This window comes from Podarcis erhardii (genome assembly GCF_964252035.2).
Source record: "Podarcis erhardii genome assembly, chromosome: 13".
NCBI classification, from domain to species: domain Eukaryota; kingdom Metazoa; phylum Chordata; class Lepidosauria; order Squamata; family Lacertidae; genus Podarcis; species Podarcis erhardii.
The window spans coordinates 15,837,540-15,858,226 of NC_138502.1; the positions used below are offsets into that span (position 1 = coordinate 15,837,540).

Here is a 20,687-nt window from a genome sequence, read left to right on the forward strand (position 1 = left end):
TGTAGTTTACCCTCACAGAGCTACATTTCCCAGCACCCTTGACAAACTACAGTTCCCGGGATTTTTCGGAGGGAAAAATGTTCTTTAAATATGTGGTGTGCATGCAGCCAGCATTTATTTATTCAGTTGTTTAAAATTTGTTCTTATTGAAGATTTTCTTGCATAACAAAACAAGGAAGAAAATACATACGTCTCCACTTTCAGTTCATATATTCTTTTTCGCAGTTTGTTTATATTTGGTACGAGACACTGTTGACGTCGTAGACATTATGTGTTTGGGGGGAAAGAGAGATAGGGGAATAATGATCTTTTGTTCAACTGCCCAGTGTTTGTCCAGGGTGCAGCCAGAATTTATAAAGCGTTTTAGAGTGTTCAAAGCATTCCTCTTCCTCTTAATCTCGCTGCAATCTTTACAGCATCCCCAAAAGATGGCTCATGGTATGTCTTTCAGAAGGCATGCAGGCCTCAAGGGGAAGAGCATTCCCTTAGCTTTGGGGCCATCGCTGTAAAGGCCCTGCTTCTCACATCTGCAGTTGTATGTTCCTATACCAGTGCAGCATGAGGAGCAGGCCGTGTTTTGAAGAAGGTGGGTGTGAGGGGGTTAATATGAGGAGACAAATCTCCTCCATGGCCCCTCATCAAAGTTTGCAGAGACCAAGAACTAGAAATGAAGGTGGGGTGCCAAAAAAACCACAGCACGGCCCTTTGGTCATTTCTCAGATGGCATCTTTACTTGATTCTCTTCTGTCCTGGATGGAAACAGGCCGGCCAAGCCTGGCACCGCCTGGAAGAGCTGGGAGGTGGTGTCGCGGGCATCAGTTTGGCGCAGGTAGCAGAGAAATGCCGTCCAAAGGAAGGAGCAGGCCCCCACGTAGGCTGTGCGCAACAGGGGTGGCACAAGAGCAAAATTCACTGCCTGGTGGAAGGAGAGAGAGAGAGAGATGAGGAGGGAGGAACATAAACAGCCAATGGTTCTTGGACAGCAGCACATGCTCTGATTGTTCCTGGTATTATTTTATTGACTGATTGATTATACAATTCCCAAGGAGCTCAGGGTGCTGTACAAGGCAGTGGTTGTTCCCATCATCCCACTGGTCCTGTTAGCTAGGGATGATGGGAATTGTAGTCTCAAACATCTGGAGGGCCAGAGTTTGCCTATGCCTGGTCTTGGGGAAGGTAGCTCTGTGTGTGCCTCTTAGACTAGCGATGATACCTCTCGTGCTTATCGCATACTTATTTGTTGTTCTTTCAAATATCTTATAAACTGCTCTTTACAGCCAAACCCTCAGAAAAAGAAGTACATAAAAGGAGTGCTTCTGTATGCGCTAGGCACACAAAGTAGGCGTACGATTATTTCGGGGAAACTGCTCTGAGTCACACAAGTCATTAACAATCTAAAGAAAAGGCAGCAATGAAGAGAGAGAGATGTTCAAGGCCCTCTTAAAAGCCTGTGCTGAAGCGGTCAAGCATAAGCCAATCACAAGGAAGTTCCATAACTGTGGGGCCACCACGGAAAAGTCCCTGTCTCATGTATGCTAGCCTAACTGGCCTTACCAGCGGGCGTGTGAGCACGACCTCCAAAGCAGATATTAGCATATATGAAGGTCATAGGGTGAAGGCCATCCTTGAGGTCACCTGGATCTCCAGTCAATCTCTTTTAGGGCAATCCTTCTCAAAGTCCATGGGCGGTAGCTCAGTGGTAGAGCATCTGCTTTGCGTTCAGAAGGTCCCAGGGCTGGGAGAGATCCTTGCCTGAAACCCTGGACAGCTCCTGCCAATCAGCATAGACTATACTGAGCTAGGGGGACCAATGATATGACTGGGTACAAGGCTGCTTTCCTGATGGCTATTTGGGGCAGGTCCCAAAATATCAACCACTCTGTTGAACTTCTGGCACTTTCTGAAGCCTAAAACAAAACAACCCAAACCCCGAAACCCAAACCAAACCACCCTCCAGCAGGCTTTCTAACTGAATTCTGATTTTATAGTTTGAATTCATTTGTAATCTTATTGTTTTGGGTCTCCTGAGAGACAGCTATGATTAAGCGGTGTACAGATTGTGGGAATAAATAAACAATTTTAATACATTCCCGGCAGGCTTCCGAAAACCCAGTGTATTCCTAGGGCAACTGGGAAAGAAGTGATGCGTTTCAAATATTTTAGGTTTGCTTTTCAGCAGCTCCCTGACTAGAAGAAATGAAGCAGGGGAATGTTTTTCCTAATGCTTTATCCCTTTATGACAGGAAAAACCTGCTTGTCTGTCTTGCAGTTGTCTATTGGCACAGGAGCTCTGTTGGGGTGGGGGTGGGGGGAAGCTGGCAAGGCTTCCAGCTCATTCAGGGAAGGAAAGCACGGACCACAATACGTACCTGGAACAAGGTCCAGCACAGCACACCAGCCTAAATTGGGGGAAAATAAATAAATAGCAAATTTAACATAAGGGTTAAAGATGAAGTTCCTCAGCAGTGCTTGGATTTCACACTAAGGAATTGCAGGACTTTGCTGCAGAGTCTACAGCAGCTACTCCTGAGGCACCAAGGGTCAGAAGCTACCGTAACAAAATGGCTGACAGACTGTGCACCAAAGTATTGTTCTTGTTATTTATTAATCGGCTTCCACATCTGTCCCAAGGCAAGGTACAAATTATAACAGAAAAGTCACAAAAATAACCAAATATTATTTTAGTTTAAAATAACCCCTCTGCAGCGCCACCTATCCAACTCAATGGTGTAACGCTGGAAAATGTCATGATCGACTATATGGGACTGGCAGAAATGACCGGCAGAATCCGAGACCAGGGGAAAGAGTCGGCGGAAGAAGATTGGAAGAAGTTTAAAGACTATTTGCAGAAATATTGTAAAATTAATGAATGTTAGAATGATGTTGGATAGAAATTAAGTGGTTTCCAGCTGTAATGCTTAAGAGATACGGAAAATAAGGTTTTGAAATAAGTAAAAGAACTGATGGTGAGGATTTGCTGAACAAACAATCTGAATTGGAATATAAGAAAGGGAGGTATGAGGAGGTCGGGAAAATAAGTTAAAAGAAAATAAGTAAATGGAAACTCTGTGTTTTTAAATTGTTTTTATTTCTGTATTTCTGTATTTTTGTATTTTTGTTGTTTCTTTTCTTTTTGTCTTACAATGTATTATTTTTGAAAACTTTAATAAATATCTTATAATAATAATAAAAAAAAAACGCTGGAAAATGTCAATTACTTCTCCTACCTAGGCAGTTATCTTTCCACAGAGGTCAACATTGATGCCAAAATCCAGCATCGCCTGAGCTCTGCGAGTGTGGCTTTCTCCCAATTGAAGTGCAGAATGTTTGAGGACCGGGACATTTGCAGGGAAACCAAAATGCTTGTTTACAAAGCTATTGTACTACCAACCTTATTGTATGCCTGTGAAACATGGACCACTATAAACACCATATCCAAGTCTTCAAAAGATTCCATCAATGGTGTTTCCGAAAAATTTTACACATCACTTGGGAAGACAGGTGAACTAATATCAGTGTACTGGAAGAAGCAAAGATCACCAGTGTTGAAGCAATTATTCTTCAGCATCAACTTTGTTGGACTGGTCATGTTGTGCAGATGCCTGATGATTGTCTTCCAAAGCAACTACCCTATTCCGAACTTAAAAATGGAAAGCGTAATGCTGGTGGTCAACAAAAGAGGTTTAAAGACTGTCTCTAGACAAATCTTTAAAAATGTAGTATAAACACGGACAACTGGGAAACAGTGGCCTGCGAGCGCTCCAGTTGGAGAACAGCCTTTACCAAAGGTGTCATGGGCTTTGAAGACACTAGAACTCAGGACGCAAGGGAGAAACGTGCTAAGAGGAAGGTACGCTTGGCAAATCCACACCGTGATCAACTCCCACCCTGAAATCAATGTCCCCACTGTGGAAGGACGTGTGGATCCAGAATTGGCCTCCACAGTCATTTACGGACTCATTGTTAAAACTGTGTTTATGGAAGACAGTCTTACTCAGCTACGAGTGATCGCCAAAGAAGAAGACATCTCAGCAGGGATGCTGCTCCATGGAACAGGGGCGGCAACACTAAAAGCCCTGCTGCAAATCAGGGGCAACATGGGATTCAAACTCTTCTTAGTTAAGAGTTTGAATCTCCGGTAATGTCTCAAGACATTAATCTGGCCCTATAGGCATCTCTGTCTGGCCCTTGGGACCTCATTCTGTGCACACAACAACTTACTTGAACCCCAGCCCCCGTTTTTGGGTCTTTTTCTTGAACAACAGTGACCCTCCAGGTCCCAGCCCTGCTGAAAAACAGGGATACTGAAAAACTAGTCTTTATGGTGCCACAATGCCCTCATTTTTCTGTTTGCGTGTTTCTTTGCTGTAACAGCCTAGCACAGAATCTACAGAGCTGTTATTATTACCTTGTACGTTGGCCAAAACTTCTCCTGCAGCTTCCCAAATATGTTGCTTTCACCATCCAGGAGAGAGAGACCTGAGAAAGGGAGGGAAGCAAACTCATCACCTCCAAAGATCTCTCCAGCCCCCTCCAGCCCCTCTTCACCCCTGTTGTCTCTCACCGGTGTAAAAAGCCCCGATGGTGACTGGCGCAGCGATGACCTGGTCGCAAGTGACCTTTGCTATCACCGTGGTCACCTTCACTCCTGGAAGAAGGCGCTCCAGGCTCCGGAACCAGGCGTAATTGAAGTTGGCGTGGAATGTGAACCCGACCAGCGCCACTTTGGCCGTCTGCTTCAGATCCAAACCGTCGTGTCTGCAGGGATCCTGGCTCGGCTTAGCCAACTTCTGCTGGGCTGCATCTGCGGCTGAAAACAGTGTGCCATAGGCAACAACATTCGCCAGCCAAGGATGGCGATGCACCAGACCAAGCAAGGGGTGCATTTGAATACAGAGCTGGTGTGGCGGAAGTGCAGTTCCCCGAGATGGCCCCTAGGTGGCGGCGTCCTCTGCTCAGGGGGGTTGCAATGTCGCCTCCTGCTGGTATATATCTGCAAATGCACACGGAAAAGCATGTGGCTATTATCTTCCAAGGCCAGAAGGCTGCGGTTGTGTTGGTCAACTGTGTGAAAAACTTGGGATGTGGCTTAATCCTTGAAGAGCTTAGGATCTGGGGATCTTAAGGATCATCTTCTTCCAAATGCTTTTTAATTTTTTTTAAATTGCATTTATTTATTGCTCCACAGTTACTCAGAGCAGGGCTTCCAGTGGGGCTGCCCCTGATCTGTGGAATAGCATTCCTGTCAAGATACGACAAGCGCCCACTCTCTGAACTTTCTGGAAACAATTGAAGACATTCTTGCTCCAACAGGCTTTTCTAGCTGGGTGAAAAGATCTCTGCCACTGGTGTTTATTTTGTATTGTTTTTAAAAACACACCTACCATTTTCTGTGTTGTTTTAAAGTGTTTTAAGCTGTTTCAGTTGTCTCCTGTATGTTGCCTTGAGATGGGTGCATTCGGAAGGCAACTAACAACTTCTCTCACAGACAACACCCCCTCCCATAAAGTCTGTGGCAAGTGACAAGTGTTTTCTGAAGACATGCCTAAACGAGATGCTCTAATGTGTCCTGAATTTCCCCTTTAAATAATAACCCTGGTAGTTATAAATCTATAAGGACGAGAAGGGAGGAAATGCTCAGTGCCCTCACCAAATAACTGATCTTTCTAGTTCAATCAGTTTGAAACTAGTTTATGTTTACAAAAGAAACAGGAATAAACTCTGTCATAAAGCTGTTTATATAAACACAAATCTGTATATGCAGCATCCTTGCCCAGATTCCTGTTGGACCACAGTATAAATACTTACCTACACAGGGGTATTTCTGCACCTGCTTAATGCTGCCACAAACAGGATCATGTCATCTCCACATTTTAATACCTGGCTGTGTCACCCCATGACACTTTTGTGCACCATCTCTGCACCACTGGATAATGCACTTTCACCCACATGCAGTGAGAAGGCCTCGACACTCACCACATGCCTCAAACACAGGCAGCAGGCGCACACACCACATTTAAAGCACATGGGAACTGTAGTTTTCCCCCTCACAGAGCTACAACCCCCAGCCTCCTTAATAAACTACAGTTCCCAGGATTCTTTTTTGGGGGAAGCATGCACTTTAAATGTGGTGCGTGCTCTGTACGCACTGCAGCCCCCAATTCTATGTGCTGCCCAACTACGACACGCCAACATCCTCTTCAGGCCTCTCTCTAATAACATACTTCTCCTATGGTAAGGTCATTTTCTATATTCCACATGCACGGCAATGCACAGTTCTGCAGACTGCTCTCTCTGGGCCCCTGTGACAAAGCAGCGCTATCCTTTATGAGCATGATGTGTGTGCGCACCTCCCACAGAGCCTCTTCTGCCACAGCCTTTAATGCAGGACAAAAGGATAATATTAAAAATCCCCGCTGCCATCATAAATACAGGTGGGAAAGATTGGATCTGAATGAAACAGGAATCCACATCGTTTTTGTTGAAAGGTTAGGGAGAGACATCTGTGAGCAGGATCAAATAGGAATTTAGGAGCTTGTTTGCCGGCGCCATATGTTAGAGCATTCGTTTAATTATTACATTTCTATTCTGTCTTCTCTTCTCCCTCCCTTTTCTCTTCACAACAATTCCGTGAGGTAGCTTAGGCTGAGAGAAGGTGATGGGCCCAAGGCGAGACTGTGAGCTTCGTGGTGGCAGACTGAAGATTTGAACCTGTCCTCATTGGTCACTCTGACCATTACTCAGTTTTAACCAAAATTCTGTCCTCTTGCAGAAAATCTGACATATATAACATATTAATCAAGACACAGCCTGCACTTGTTTTTAGCAGAGACACCCAATGCTGGGACATATGAAATACAGTGGTACCTCAGTTTACGAACTTAATCCGTTCCGGAAGTCTTAAACCGAAACTGTTCTTAAACTGAGGTGCGCTTTTCCTAATGAGGCCTCCTGCCGCTGGTGCCCTTTCACCATTCGGATTCCATTCTTAGACCGTGGTAAAGTTCTCAAACCGGGACACTATTTCCAGTTTTGCGGAGTTTGTAAACCAAATCGTTCTTAAACCGGATTGTTCTTAAACCGAGATACCACTGTAATCAGAAAGCAAAGTGTGCCTTGGAGCAGGTACAAAGTGCATTTCTCACACAGCCGTGCAGGGCCACAAACCACAGCACAGGTGGGTAAAGAAATTCATCTCAGTCGATATTCTGTCTCTCTCTCTCTCTCACACACTCTTCTCTTTGTCTCTCTCAAGCCCACCCGCTTTCCTCCCCCATTGTGTTGCAGCCATTATTACCCTGAATGCTCTGTCTTCTTTTTCTCTAGGGCTAGGAGAAGCGATAAGGGACGGGTCAGCCACGCTTGTCTGCTCCACAGAACTATAAATATCTGGACACATGGTAAGGGTGCAGACAGGGAGGAGAGCAGGGAAGGGGGTGGGGGTGGGAGAGACCCACTGAATAACCAATCCTTGCTGCATACTAAGAAAGTATAGTTGTGGGGAGAAGGCAAAGCAGCTGTGGAGGGAGGAAGTTGGCAGCTCATTTGAGAACCAAATAGAATACTAGACCCAGTTCCAAATTGCAAGCAGACATGTCTGGGAAAGACAGTTAATTGGGAAAGAGACCTGAGAAAGGGCTGGCTGAATCAATAGATCACACAACCACACAAACCTTATTTACCTAAGCTCTCCCCCTTTCCTCTTTAATCTTAATACTTATGATTTTGATATGTTTCTGTGTCATACCATTTCCTAATTGCTTACGTAGGGTGATATCTCAGCTCTGTAAAAAACACACCTGTAAAAGCGTATTCAAATCACTTTCTTTCCCTCAAAGAATTATGGGCCTTGTAGTTTACCCCTCACAGAGTTACAATTCCCAGCAGCCCTTAACAAACTACAGAGCCCAGAATTCTTTGAGAGAAAGAATGGGCTGTATATGCAGCCTAAGTCCTACTCAGAATAGTACACCCACTGAAGCCAATAGACAAATCAGATAAAAGTGTAGTTGTTCACCACAAGGAATTAGGGGTGATATTCAATTATAGTCATCTCAAAAATCAACGGACTGAAATCAATGGACTCTACTCTCTGAACAAGACTAAGAATGAATATCACCCCTAATTCTTAATGGTGAACAACTGCATTATTATATTTTTAAAAGGATTATAGTTAAAGTTACTTAGTTCTACACCATTTTTCCCCCTCACGGGACTCAATGTAGTTTACAACTAAAAATAGGAACTGCTAAAAATATAGAAGAAACAACCATTTAAAAACAATTAAACACTGATAGAATTATATATATATTCTATTAAAACCATACCAGTAATTTCAATAAAAACACCACAGTCAGATGGGCAGATTATCTGCCCATCTGAATGGGGTGTTGTTGTTGTTGTTAATATTAATATTTATTACTATATTTGCTGTTGTGGTTGTCACTGCTTTTTCTGGGGGCATGCAGGGGTATGCATACCCCTAAACATTTTGTGAATCAGTATTTCAATATGAGTAGGAAAACGAGAGTACCCTTAAACATTTTTTGTTAGAAAAAAAGCACTGGTAGTTGTTATTTTAAGGCACCCATCTCCTGGGGCTCGGTCTGAAACAGGTTCGACATATCATAACCTCTCACAACCTGTCTTTCTTTCCTCCGGAGTGCTATTTGCTACGATCTCAGCCTCTGGGAGTTACAGTACAGTATTGTACTGTGTACGTACTGGGAAAAGAAAACCACGAGCCTCTTTGTTCCGGCGCCAGGTGGCGCTGTTTTATCACATGTGCAGGGAAGCAGGTTTTCTCTTGCGCAATCCCCATAGAAATGAATGAGCCGGTGCTCCAGAATGCAGAGCCGATACAATCTCCTGTTCCTTTCAGAAGCGTTTGCGCAAAAATAGGCCTAGTGGTAGATTGTGCTAATTCTTTCTCGTTCTTATCTGTTCAGCCTCTTGGGTACTTGGTGCTGGGCACCTCTTGGGTACTTGGTGAGAGGGACTGACTCTCTTGAATGGTTTGGGTGGGAGGGTGGGGTCTTCTACTTTTATAGCTAGTTATATATTTCTTTATTTAAACATATTTATATCCTGCCTTTCTAAAACAAGCACACACAACAGACACAATGGTTCTTATCTAGCTGGCAATCTTTCCAAAACCAGAGGCGATTCAAAGAGACGCATTCAAAGCTGCTGTGCTAGCTTCCCATGTGTTATCAGCGCTGCAGAAGAGATTTCAGCCGGTTTGACTGTTCAGTGGTACCTTGGGTTACATACGCTTCAGGTTCCATACGCTTCAGGTTACAGACTCCGCTAACCCAGAAATAGTGCTTCAGGTTAAGAACTTTGCTTCAGGATGAGAACAGAAATCGTGCTCCGGCAGCACAGCGGCAGCAGGAGGCCCCAGTAGCTAAAGTGGTGCTTCAGGTTAAGGACGGACCTCCGGAACGAATTAAGTACTTAACCTGAGGTACCACTGTATGCTGATGCATAGTCAATCCGCATGACGTTTGGGGCCATGGTTCATATGTGCACATGCCGTATATCACTTTGTAATTGAACTGCAAGTCCCAGGTGGCTGTGATTACACTACGTGGTCAAGTCCAAAAGCCCTTTGCAGTTTGTCCACCTGATTTAACTGCTAGATGATGATGATGATGATGATGATAATAATAATAATAATAATAATAATAATAATAATAATAATAATAATAATATATTTATACCCCGCCCATCTGGCTGGGTTTCCCCAGCCACTCTGGGCACCTTCCAACAAAAGATTAAAAATACATTAAAACATCAGTCATTAAAAACTTCCCTAAACAGGGCTGCCTTCAGATGTCTTCTAAACGTCAGATATTTGTTTATTTCTTTGGCATCTGATGGGAGGGCATTCCACAGGGCGGGCACTACTACCATGAAGGCCCTCTGCCTGGTTCCCTGTAACTCACTTCTCACAGGGAGGGAACCGCCAGAAGGCCCTCAGAGCTGGACCGCAGTGTCTGGGCTGAACGATGGGGGTGGAGACTCTCCTTCAGGTATACTGGGCCGAGGCCGTTTAGGGTTTGAAAGGATAACTAAGAAGACCCTTTATCACATTTATATCGCGCGTAACGTATCATTTATCCACACACAGAAAGGCAGACTCCACCAGCTCCACCAATAATTCTGTGTGACATAAAAAAGTGGCATCCTTCTATCTAGAATAGCAGGTCTTGGGCATTTTTTAAAGCTGTATCTCACCATCTTTCTTAAGCCATGCTGAGCACATGAACCTATTTGGGTTCCGATGAAGTTTCCACTTTCCATTTTTTGCTCATGAGCTTTGCAGGTGGCAAGAATCTGCCTTGAGCGTCACACAGATAAATATAGCGTCGCACACATTTAAGTGCATCATCGCTGTGGATGGAGGACTTTGTTGAGTCACTTCTACCTCTAAAAGTAGTCCGGGGAACCTTTCCTTTAGGCCCCAGATAACCTCATTTACTGCGATTCCCTTCCGTGGAGTTTTTGCTGTGTCACACTGGCAACCTGACCCAGGCCTAGAAATCAGAAATGGAGACATGCACCTTTACCCCACAAGGGGGCAGAGTAGCTTTGGCAAGACAGACCGCGGCAAGAGCTGTGGGCTTCGATAATCACAGCGCTGTGTAGAAAGCTGAAAGTTGGACTCCTTTATTGGCTCCATCTAGCTCAGTATTGTCTATAGTGATGGACAGCAGCTCTCCAAAATTTCAGAGAAGGGACAATCACAGCCTTAAATGGAGATGCCTGGTATTGCTCGTGGGACCTCCTGAAAGCAAATTAGATTAGAGCTACAACATACCCTCTAACATCTCTCCAATGAAAATAGGTAAAGGTAAAGGGACCCCTGACCATTAGGTCCAGTCGTGGACGACTCTGGAGTTGCGCGTTCATCTTGCTCTATAGGCCTAGGGTGCTGGTGTTTGTCTGTAGACGGCTTCCGGGTCATGACTAAGCAGCTTCTGGCGAACCAGAGCAGCGCACGGAAATGCCGTTTACCTTCCCACTGGAGTGGTACCTATTTATCTATTTGCACTTTGACATGCTTTCGAACTGCTAGGTTGATAGGAGCTGGGACTGAGCAACGGGAGCTCACCCCGTCGTGGGGATTCGAACCACCGACTTCTGATCGGCAAGCCCTAGGCTCTGTGGTTTAGACCACAGCGCCACCCGCGTCCCCAATGAAAATAGGGACATCCAGTTTCATGGGTATGCAAACTAAGGCCCGGGGGCTGGATCCGGCCCAATCGCCTTCTAAATCCGGCCCTTGGACGGTCCGGGAATCAGCATGTTTTTACATGAGTAGAATGTGTCCTTTTATTTAAAGTGCATCTCTGGGTTATTTGTGGGGCATAGGAATTCGTTCATTATTTTTTCCCCAAAATATAGTCCAGCCCCCCACAAGGTCTGAGGGACAGTGGACTGGCCCCCTGCTGAAAAAGTTTGCTGACCCCTGTGACGTATTCCATAACAAATTGTTATTATATTTATACCCTGCCCACCTGACTGGGTTGCCCCAGCCACTCTGAGCGGCTTCCAGTATATAAAAACATAATGAAACATTTAAGAACTTCCCTATACTGGGCTGCCTTCAGATGTCTTCTAAAGGTTGTATAGTTACTTATCTCCTTGGCTCATAACTCTACACCCTCTGACGTTTCTCTGACGAAAACAGGGACATCCGAAGGAGAAGAAGGACATTCCAGGATCGAATCAGAAACTGGGAAGGCTTCTGTAAATCCAGGACTGGAAAATAAGGACACTTGGAAGGTCTGCTACAACGGCCTTTCCCTGCAAACTGGATTAGGTGTGAGGAGGCCTGTTCACACTGCCATTTTTGTAGTGCACGATATCCTCAGCAAATTTCTCTCAAACGGACGTGCACTGTAGTGTGCTGAAAGTGGGATCCTACATGTGCTGGCAGGTGTGGCTGCTACACATTCCCCTGGTTATTTGAATTAAGCTCTGAGCAAGGGGTTAATGCAGCTAAATGTCATGGATCAGAGTTGCTGAGGATATATTTCAGTGCCGGATTGAAATGGGTCCAGCTTTGTCCAGACTTCGTTACACTTCAAAATGCACCACCGCACCAGTGCCCAGAAGTTATGTGCACTGGCTTGAATGGGAATTACTCCCAGCAACCTGTGTATAGTATTGTTGCTGGGGAACAAAGCAATCCCAAGTCCTGACTGGGAATGGCACAAAGCAACACAACAACCACTGCCATCAAAAGTCTTGCTAGCGCAGGATGACCAGGACAAAAAAGAGGGTGTTGCGTTTTTCTAATTTTCTGCTATGCCAGCTCCAAGCTAGAAGAAGCTGGGAGGTCTGAGATGGGCCCCTCTCCAGGGATGAAGCACCTTAGGATCCAGCAGATACATGACTGGCTATGCTCCACCCCATAACATCTAGTTTCACAGCCTTCCACCGGCCAACAGTAGTGGGAATGTCAGCGCTGGTAGTATTCAGTCTGCAGCGCTGCTGGTGCCGCTCAGTGAAGGGGCTCCCTGACCATAGCTGTCAACTTTCAGATTTGAAAATAAGGGATCAGCAGCCTCACCTGTCCGACAGTCTATGGGATATCCAACAATCCAGGATAGCAGCAGGAAGCAGTGGGAAATGGCGCTGGAATAAGGGAATTTCCTGCCAAAAAAGGGAAGGTTGACAGCTATGTCCCTAACCCTGGCCCACAGAGGCTGATACAACCCAGAGCATGGGCGTATCTGTTACATCCTAAATCCACCCAACAGCAAGGATCAGGGTGTTAAATTTGCATCTTAAACTCTACTTATTACTGGAATTTGGTTTTTAAAAAGTTTCCAAACTCCCCTTCGCCCAGTGGATTCCAGGGCAGTATACGAAAAGCTTAAAAAAGGGGGATTCATATAAAATTCAATTAAAGAACATTCTTCAGAACTAAGAGGCAGCAAAAGCTATAAATATGTTTATTATATATTTATTATTTAGCACAGTAATTATGAGGACCAAAAAGAAAAACAACACAGCCTACTTTAATCATCATCAGCTAAGATAATTGTGCTAAGCGCAGAAACAAGTTAGTTCACTGTTAACTGTCAGACAGCGAAATTAACTTTAATCCTTTAAACGTTTCAGCAATGTCAGGGAAAGTTTCTGTAAATGCAAACTATTCGTGGAACTACTGTTCTTTGTCACATTTATACTGAAACACCAGGATCAGTCTATAATTTTGTGAAACATGTGAAATTGTAACAGAAATCAAGCAAGGTAAGAAGCAGCAACTATGAAAAAAGGCAGTTGCACACCATTCTTTAAGTATCATCACTTCATGTGATACTGGGCTGTGGTAATTTCCAGACGACCGGTTTTTCCACGTTCATCTTAATTTGGACAATTTGCAGAGATTTTGTTCCCTTAAAGGTTGATAGAATTAAAACGACATACATACATACATACATAAGCACGAACACAATATTAAATCCATCCAGACATGGATCGGGCACCCCTTCTTTAGAGAGACACTTACAGGAAGCCCTTAAGCATTATCACTAATTTATTATTTGGCAGCGCAAGTTTTCTGAGTACTGTACAGAGTTTGGGAGTCCCTAGTTTTGCGGGTGAAGGAGAGGAACTGCAGAGGAGAAAATGCGTGACCCTTGGGGGGGGAGAGAGGTTTGGGGGGAAGGCTGGGGGGGGGGTCCTAGCTTCTGACGTAATCCCAATCCCCCTCCCAGCAGACAATAGACCCCATTCATCCTTCTTCCTCGCCCCCCGCCCCTCACGATCTGTTCACACACAAAGAAACCCATTCAGCGCCCAAGAGGGCCCAGCCGCTCTCCTGCCTCTGGTTGGTGGATTCCCCCGTCACTCATTCCATTCCCCCACCCGAAAGGGGGGGTGTCGCTGCCCCCTTTCAGCCTATCTTTGTCTCGCTGTCAGATTCCCCCCCTCCCCGCCACCACCAGCGGCCCCGCTGCCACTCCCTCTTTTTTGCGATTGGCCGCGATGGGCGTGGCCACGGCGCCGGGACTCCGCCCACCCGCCCGTGGCTGCTCAGTTGCGGTTGGGCCTTGGAGGTGTCAACATCTCTCTCTCGCTCCTATCTGCTAAGGTACGGTGCAGCCTTGTCCAGGGCCCTCTTCTTCCCTCTGCGCTGCTCTCCTCTCCTTGGTCGAGTCTCTCTGTCTCATTGACGGCGGCTGGCAAGGGGCTCTGCCAAGGTCTGGGGAGTGGGAGGCGCAAGGGGGTCCGCGTGCCTGTGCATTTTTTGCCTTAATCATAGTAGCGTGCTCCAAATTGTTGATCGGGTTCCTTAGAGGGGTTGATCCTTTGTGGGGTGATCTTGCTTAAATGACAGAAAATGTGACACTTAGCATTGCATGATGGGGAGGGGTGGTGGGGATTTGTTTAGATTTGTCTTCTCCTCATCCCCAGATGATAAATCAAGTTTCCCCCGCCCCCGCCCACCCCCCCCCCGATCTTTCTGCCTCGGCTTCTGCCGCTTCTGATCATGTTGTCTCTGCGGATCTGTGCACCGGTGTTGCTTCATGCTCCTTTATATGTGTCCAGCGAGAGAGCGATGCGTGGCTTTCCATCCCTCAATCTGTTCTCTTCATTCCCTTCCCTATGTCTCTCTTATACATGACTCCATCTGCCTGCCCGTCCCTCCATCCATCTAGCCCTTCATTGGTGGCCAGCCAGAGAATGTCAGCTGCTGAATTTCTGCAGGGTTCCTTCTGATGCTCTCCTCCCTCCTCCATCCCCGCCTACACCCTATTCTGGGCTTTGCTCAGGTATGAATATGCAGTCCTTTCTTGCCTTTGAGCCTGTGACCCGGTAGCATTAAATAAAAAAAAACCTCACCCCAAACCTACTGAGGATGTAAATGGGATGGAGGCAACTATTCCTGCCAAGGAGAAATACCCACAGCACTGTACTGCAAAGGCCTCTGGTAAGGTGTTTTTGCCGAGGCTTGGGGAGTGGAAACAGAACTATTAATGTAAAGAGAAATGGGAGGTTTTAAAGGGGACTTAATCCGAAGAGGTTTGGAATGACAATGGAAGATGGCACTGCAGAAGGATGTGGAATACGGGTGCAGGTTGTTACCCTCGTACACCTGGATTTACTGGCAAGAATAGGCCTGTCTTCCGTCTCCCAAGGTGGCTTGGCAATGGAGGCTTCCCACTGCAAAGAGTTCTCTGCAAGAAGTGAAATTCTCAAGGATAATGTGATTCTGTGTGGCCTCTACATTTCTATATATCTGCCATGCTCTAGTAGCGGGGAGACCGTTGGGTGGTTTCAGCGGCTGAATGTGTCACCCAGTGAACCGAAAGCGTGATTGGATGCCTGCATTCATTGCACATTGGGATAAAGGTGCTGGAATTTCTGAGTACAGTATTATGCCCAAAATAATATAAAGCATTTCAGGAATGCAGCGGAGTGTTTTCATGCTGAAAAAGTGAGGTATTTGTAGTTTGGGGTTTTGTTTTGTGGTGGGTTTTTTTTTGGTGATTTTCTTTTGCATGTGTCTAACCTCTAATTCAAGACAGCTGAAAGCGCCATCTGAATTTAATCAAGCCAATTACAGAGTTTTATCTAAAAGTCCACCAAAATGCTCAGATTTGATCTGCAAATCCGAGGAATGCTTAGCATTTGGAACTTGCTGTGTCAACAGAATGGTGAATTCCAAAGGGGTGTGTGTGGCTGTGTTAGTCTGTTGTAATGAAAACAGCAAAGAGTCATGTGGCTAATGATTATTATTTTTTTTGGTGGCATAAGCTTTTGTGGACTAGAACCTAATTCATTAAATGAATTGGCAAAATTAGTTGCAACCCTTCCATTGGCTCAGTTTGCATGTAACACTGAGCTAAACCATAGCTTAGTGTGTGTGATCAAATCTTGCAAGAGCCTGGAGAGGAGATACTTGCCCACTTTGTTCCTCTCCTGTTGTTTCGCTGCTGTGCTAAGCCAAGGCATGATTTAGCTCAGTGTGTCATTCAGGTCCAGGCTCATGGTTTAGCTGTTCCAAGCAAACCATAAGCAATAACCAAGGTTTGTCCTAAAGTTTGCAGCCAATGGTTTGCCTAGGAGAGTTAAACCAGGAGCCTGGACTTAGGCAACACAATAAACCATAGCTTAGCTCAAGTGGATATGACCTCGTCTTTCAAGATCCTGTACACTTGATCATTTGCCCTAAACCATGGTTTGGCTTAGTGTAGTGTGTGAATGAGGGCATTGTGTGCTGTGTGTGTTCTAGTGTCCCTCACTCCCTTTAAATGTCTGAAGGGTTTCTTTTGACAGATGATTTGGTTTCTGGATTATATGACCCTCAACACCCACCCACCAGGCCTTTCATAAAGTCACATTCATCTGTTCTTAAAACTCAGACATGCAAGTGGGAAAGGCAGACTTACTGAACTAATGAAAAGTTGAGGATGCCTGTTAGGTTGCGGTTTAGTATAGAAAGTTAATATATTTGAGTCTTAAGAACCATCTTTCTTTTATCATGCCTGCCACTCAACAAAATGTGGGATGCGTCGCTCAAAAGGCATTTGCTGGCCATTAGTTAGCAGCCAGGAAGTGCTTTGTGTCCAAAGAGGCTGTCTGTCTGATTTCATAACCCAGGAGAGGTGAATATTTTCAGCTGGGCCAGTGGAAATGGTGGTGGCGGTGGGTTTATTTCCTGATCCTTGATGTCACATGTGTTTTTCATATTTCTGTGAACTGTGGCCAGAGATTTAAGGCAGACTTTTTTATGGGGAAGGTGGTAGAAGAGGAGTAGTTTGAGGAGACACATGGTAATAGATGTTGGGATGTTCAGCAGTGGGCCAGACGGTGAGCATTTCATTCCAAATTCTTGAAGGAGAGAGGGCTGCAGGGGTGGATGCGGTGCTGTACGTAATGCTAGACATTACACAAATCAAAGAGGTGTTTTTGCTTTTTTTATTTTAAAAAAAGAAGTTAATTCCAAGTAATCCTGGTTTCATGTTGAGCTGGGGCTAGAACTGAGAGAGATCTGGTTAATTTCCTTTGCCCTCCCCACACAGCCATGTGTCCTCTGGACTTGAGCACCAAACAGTTATGTTGTCGGCAACCCGGTATTTATAGCTGCAACGGGCGCCTTTACACCATGGAGGAAGCCTGCTCCCTGCCCCCCACCTCCCAACCCTCCCAGCTCAGTCCTAAACTTGGAACAGGGATTTTGGCAGAAAGGTCTGGATACGTTGGGAGTCATATGAGCCGGCCGGCAAAACAATTAGCAGGCGTGCCCTGAGCTCTGCAGAAAGGGGTGGAGGGGGGGTTATGTGGGAAGACGCAAAAGTGGCACACACGCCACACATATGTGGGGAGTGACACACATTCAAGTCGGGTTTGTTATTTCACTCTGTGACTGTGATAGTTATAAAGATAGTGGCCGTCACCCCAGAGGGGCCCAGGGTTCTTGGGAGTCCTGGCTCCCAGCCACTTGGCTAGAACCCACATAGCTCCCCATCCTGTTTCCAGATGAATCCAGGAGAGTCCTTTCTCCCTGTCCTCTTGCTCTGATGCAGGCGTCCCCAACCTGGTGCCCTCCAGATATATTGGACGCATCAGCAAGGCAGGCAGCTCTGATGCATCTGGTGCCATTTTTCCTGTCACATAGCTCAGGACTAATTTCTACAAACTCTTCTGTGTTCCTTTCCTTACTTGCCTCTTGGACAGGTATGGAAACCCTGCAGCCTTTCAGGTGCTACTGAACTACAACTCCCATCATCCCTAGCTACTGGTGACACTTGCAGGGCTGATGGGAGTTGTAAGTTAGCCGCATCTCAGAGGGGCAAAGGCTCCCAACGCTTCCTCTTGGGGAATCCAGGATGCTGGTCTCCTGATATCTCTTATAGCCTTCCCTCAAGAAAGCCAACTATCCTGACTCCCAGATTCCTCCTGCCTTTAAATCTTGGCTAGCCAAATAATGAATCGAGGTTCATTTTGGAAATTTGGTAGGTGGGGGAAGAAGGTGGAGAAGGGGCTGCTCCTGTACCCCATAAGGAAAAGGGCACAGAATTCCCCAGGGGCCCATATGGTGGAGACCTAGAAGAGGAACTGGTGACCCATCAGCACTACACATTTAAGGCGGTATTATACCACTTTAAGCAGTCATGCTCCCCTAAAGAATCCTGGGTAATTTGTCAAGGCTGCTGAGAGTTGTTAGGAGACCCCATTCCACTCACAGCTACAGTTCTCAGAGTCTTTTAATGCTCAGTCCCTCTTTCCAGGGAACTCTGGGAATTGTAGCTCTCTGGAGGGGATGGGGATCTCCGAACAACTCTCAGTGCCTCTTAGCAAGCTACAGTTCTCAGGATTCTTTTAGGGAATCGGTGACTGTTTAAAGTGGTATAATACCGTTTAAAATGAATAGATCAGATGGAGCCTGATCAGATGGGGACGCAGGTGGTGCAGTGGTCTAAACCACTGAGCCTCTTCTAGGGCTTGCTGATCGGAAGGTCGGTGGTTCGAATCCGCCCGATGCGGTGAGCTCCCGTTGCTCTTTCCCAGCTTCTGCCAACCTGGCAGTTCGTAAGCACACAAGTGCAAGTAGATAAATAGGTACCGCTGCGGTGGGAAGTTAAACGGTATTTACACGAGCTCTGGCTTCTGTCACGGTGTCCCGTTGCTCCAGAAGCGGTTTAGTCATGCTGGCCACATGACCCAGAAAGCTGTCTGTGGTCAAACGCCAGCTCCCTCTGCCTGAAGCGAGATGAGCGCCGCACCCCAAAGTCGCCTTTGATTGGACTTAACTGTCCAGGGGTCATTTACCTTTTTTTTTTTAACCTTTATACACTTGAAATGTCATGAGGCCTACCTGGATGTGAAGTGAAATAGCATTTATATAGTATTCATTGACCTTGTAGTGGGGGGACGGGGGTCCTTTGGCCCTGCAGATGTTGGACTCTTAAACTCCCATCATCCCTGACCATTAGCCACGCTGGCGAGGCCTGATGGGAGGTGGGAATCCAACAACAACAACAGGCCCACAGATTCCCCACCCCTGGTTTAGGTTTTACATAAACCACCCTGCAATCTCAATATATTCAGTTAAACAGAGCAAAAAAAGATAATGTAGAGATGTGCTCCCTGAAGGGGGTGTAGTTAAATGTATGTATTTGAACCAAGTATGTCGGTTTTGCAGATAATTATTGAATGGATGGCCCCCACTTCCTGTTCTGACCAGCTGTTCCTCTTCCCCTCCCTGCAGAGGCAGCTGCCATAGTATTTTACCTCAGAAACACAGCACTGGGGGTAACATGGCTGCTTTCACGGCCTACTCTCCCTCCCTCCGTGCCCATAATCCCTAAAGCAGTCATGGAGCTTTGGGGTGCAGCCACCGTTGCACAGCCTGAAAGTGCCATGCTATGTCTCTTGTCTCTCTGCTCTTGGTCTTCTAAGTTAAAAAGCAGAGAGAGGAGGGATCAGCTTGCAGGTTCAACAGAAGCTGCAGTGAGGAATTGGTCCCTGTGTTCCTCTCCTTTCCACACCAAGAGATACCGTGGCAGGAATATCTGTGAGGACTCAGCCAAGTCCAAGAAGGATTTGTTTGCTTTGTTTGCTGTCACTGTTTCCCTTGGGCCCCGAGAGCAGTTGCGGTGACTACGGCTGTGCTGCTGAGTTTGTGTTGCCTCAAAGAGCCTGAGATCCTTGTGGCAGAGGGCAGATGGAGAGGGAGCGTTAGCAGTGCTGAGACAGCTCTCCATAGACGCATCTTTCCTCCCCCTTTTGGTAGCCTTGAAAAGCTAAAACCACTGAGATAGGTGTGGCATACTTTTGTCTGTGGCTCTTGGTTTGCTGAACCAGTATGGTATACTGGTTAGAGTTTTGGACTAGGACTTGAGAGATCGGGGTTCAAATCCCCCTACCCACACACCCCAGCCATCAATCTCACTCGGTGACCTCAGGCTGGTTGCAGAGAGGCGGAGAATCATGTATGCCACCTTGAGCTCCTTGGAGAAGAGGAGGGCTACAAATGTAGTGAACAAATAAAAGCAATTTTTTTGTTGTTGCTTGGTTTGTTGGTCGGTTATTCCGCTGCATTATGTGGACGGTGTTAGAAATTAGCCAGGTGCGTTTTACGACTGATGTGGGTCCAGTTGTGACCATGCGGGGATCTCATGGTGCCAAGTTAGTGACTGGGGAAAGCAAAATGTCACTTCGAGATGGATCTGAAATGTTTTCCTTGAAGCTTGAATTTGTGTTATTCTCAATTGTCTTATACAATATTTTAATATGTTGTAAACCACTTGGATATTTTAAAATATAAAGTGGTATAGAAATGAAATTACAGTGGTATCTCAGGTTAAGAACTTAATTCGTTCTGTAAGTCCGTTCTTAACCTGAAACTGTTCTTAACCTGAGGTACCACTTTAGCTAATAGGGCCTCCCACTGCCATCGCACTGCTGGAGCACGATTTCTGTTCTCATCCTGAAGCAAAGTTCTTAACCTGAGGTACTATTTCTGGGTTAGTGGAGTCTGTAACCCAAGATACCACTATTATTATTATTATTATTTGCAAAAAATGGCACCTAGATATTCCATTGCGGCAACTGTAACCTAGGTTTAAGGTGCTATTTGGCCATAAGATTATATATCTGCGTTTCTAACACTGCATGTGGAATGGAAAACGTTCGCTTGGCTTGCTTTCGGCCAAACGCTG

The 20,687-nt window shown here is 45.8% G+C and overlaps 2 protein-coding genes across 13 annotated transcripts in view; one reads left to right on the plus strand and one right to left on the minus strand.

Moving 5' to 3' along the window:
• Positions 1-112: 112 nt before the first annotated feature.
• On the minus strand, positions 113-7,392 carry LOC309327416 (mpv17-like protein). Its single transcript, XM_081836677.1, has 5 exons — positions 7,298-7,392; positions 4,565-4,993; positions 4,409-4,479; positions 2,370-2,399; positions 113-916 (listed from the first exon to the last, which is right to left on the minus strand). Exons 2-5 carry the CDS (start codon positions 4,884-4,886, stop codon positions 710-712), a joined length of 630 nt encoding a protein of 209 aa, XP_081692803.1. The 5' UTR covers positions 4,887-4,993; positions 7,298-7,392; the 3' UTR covers positions 113-709.
• A 6,646-nt stretch (positions 7,393-14,038) lies between these two features.
• Positions 14,039-20,687, plus strand: part of LOC309327778 (uncharacterized protein) — a 63,246-nt gene continuing 56,597 nt past the window's right edge. For 10 of the 12 annotated variants that reach the window (XM_081837260.1, XM_081837264.1, XM_081837269.1 and 7 more), the window contains exon 1: positions 14,875-14,950. In XM_081837260.1, coding sequence (XP_081693386.1) covers positions 14,890-14,950 — 61 coding nt within the window. In that variant the 5' untranslated portion in view covers positions 14,875-14,889. Of the gene's footprint in view, positions 14,111-14,678; positions 14,793-14,874; positions 14,951-20,687 lie in introns of those variants that run through there. The other 2 variants (XM_081837268.1, XM_081837267.1) reach the window with 2 other exon arrangements.

Coding starts and splice junctions, on each gene's coding strand:
- LOC309327416 (XM_081836677.1), bottom strand. CDS start 4,886: ATGCACCCCTTGCTTGGTCTGGTGCATCGCCATCCTTGGCTGGCGAAT. Junction 4,480..4,564: donor CATCGGGGCTTTTTACACCG/GTGAGAGACAAC, acceptor TCCCTTTCTCAG/GTCTCTCTCTCCTGGATGGT. Junction 2,400..4,408: donor AGTTTTGGCCAACGTACAAG/GTAATAATAACA, acceptor CCCCCAATTTAG/GCTGGTGTGCTGTGCTGGAC.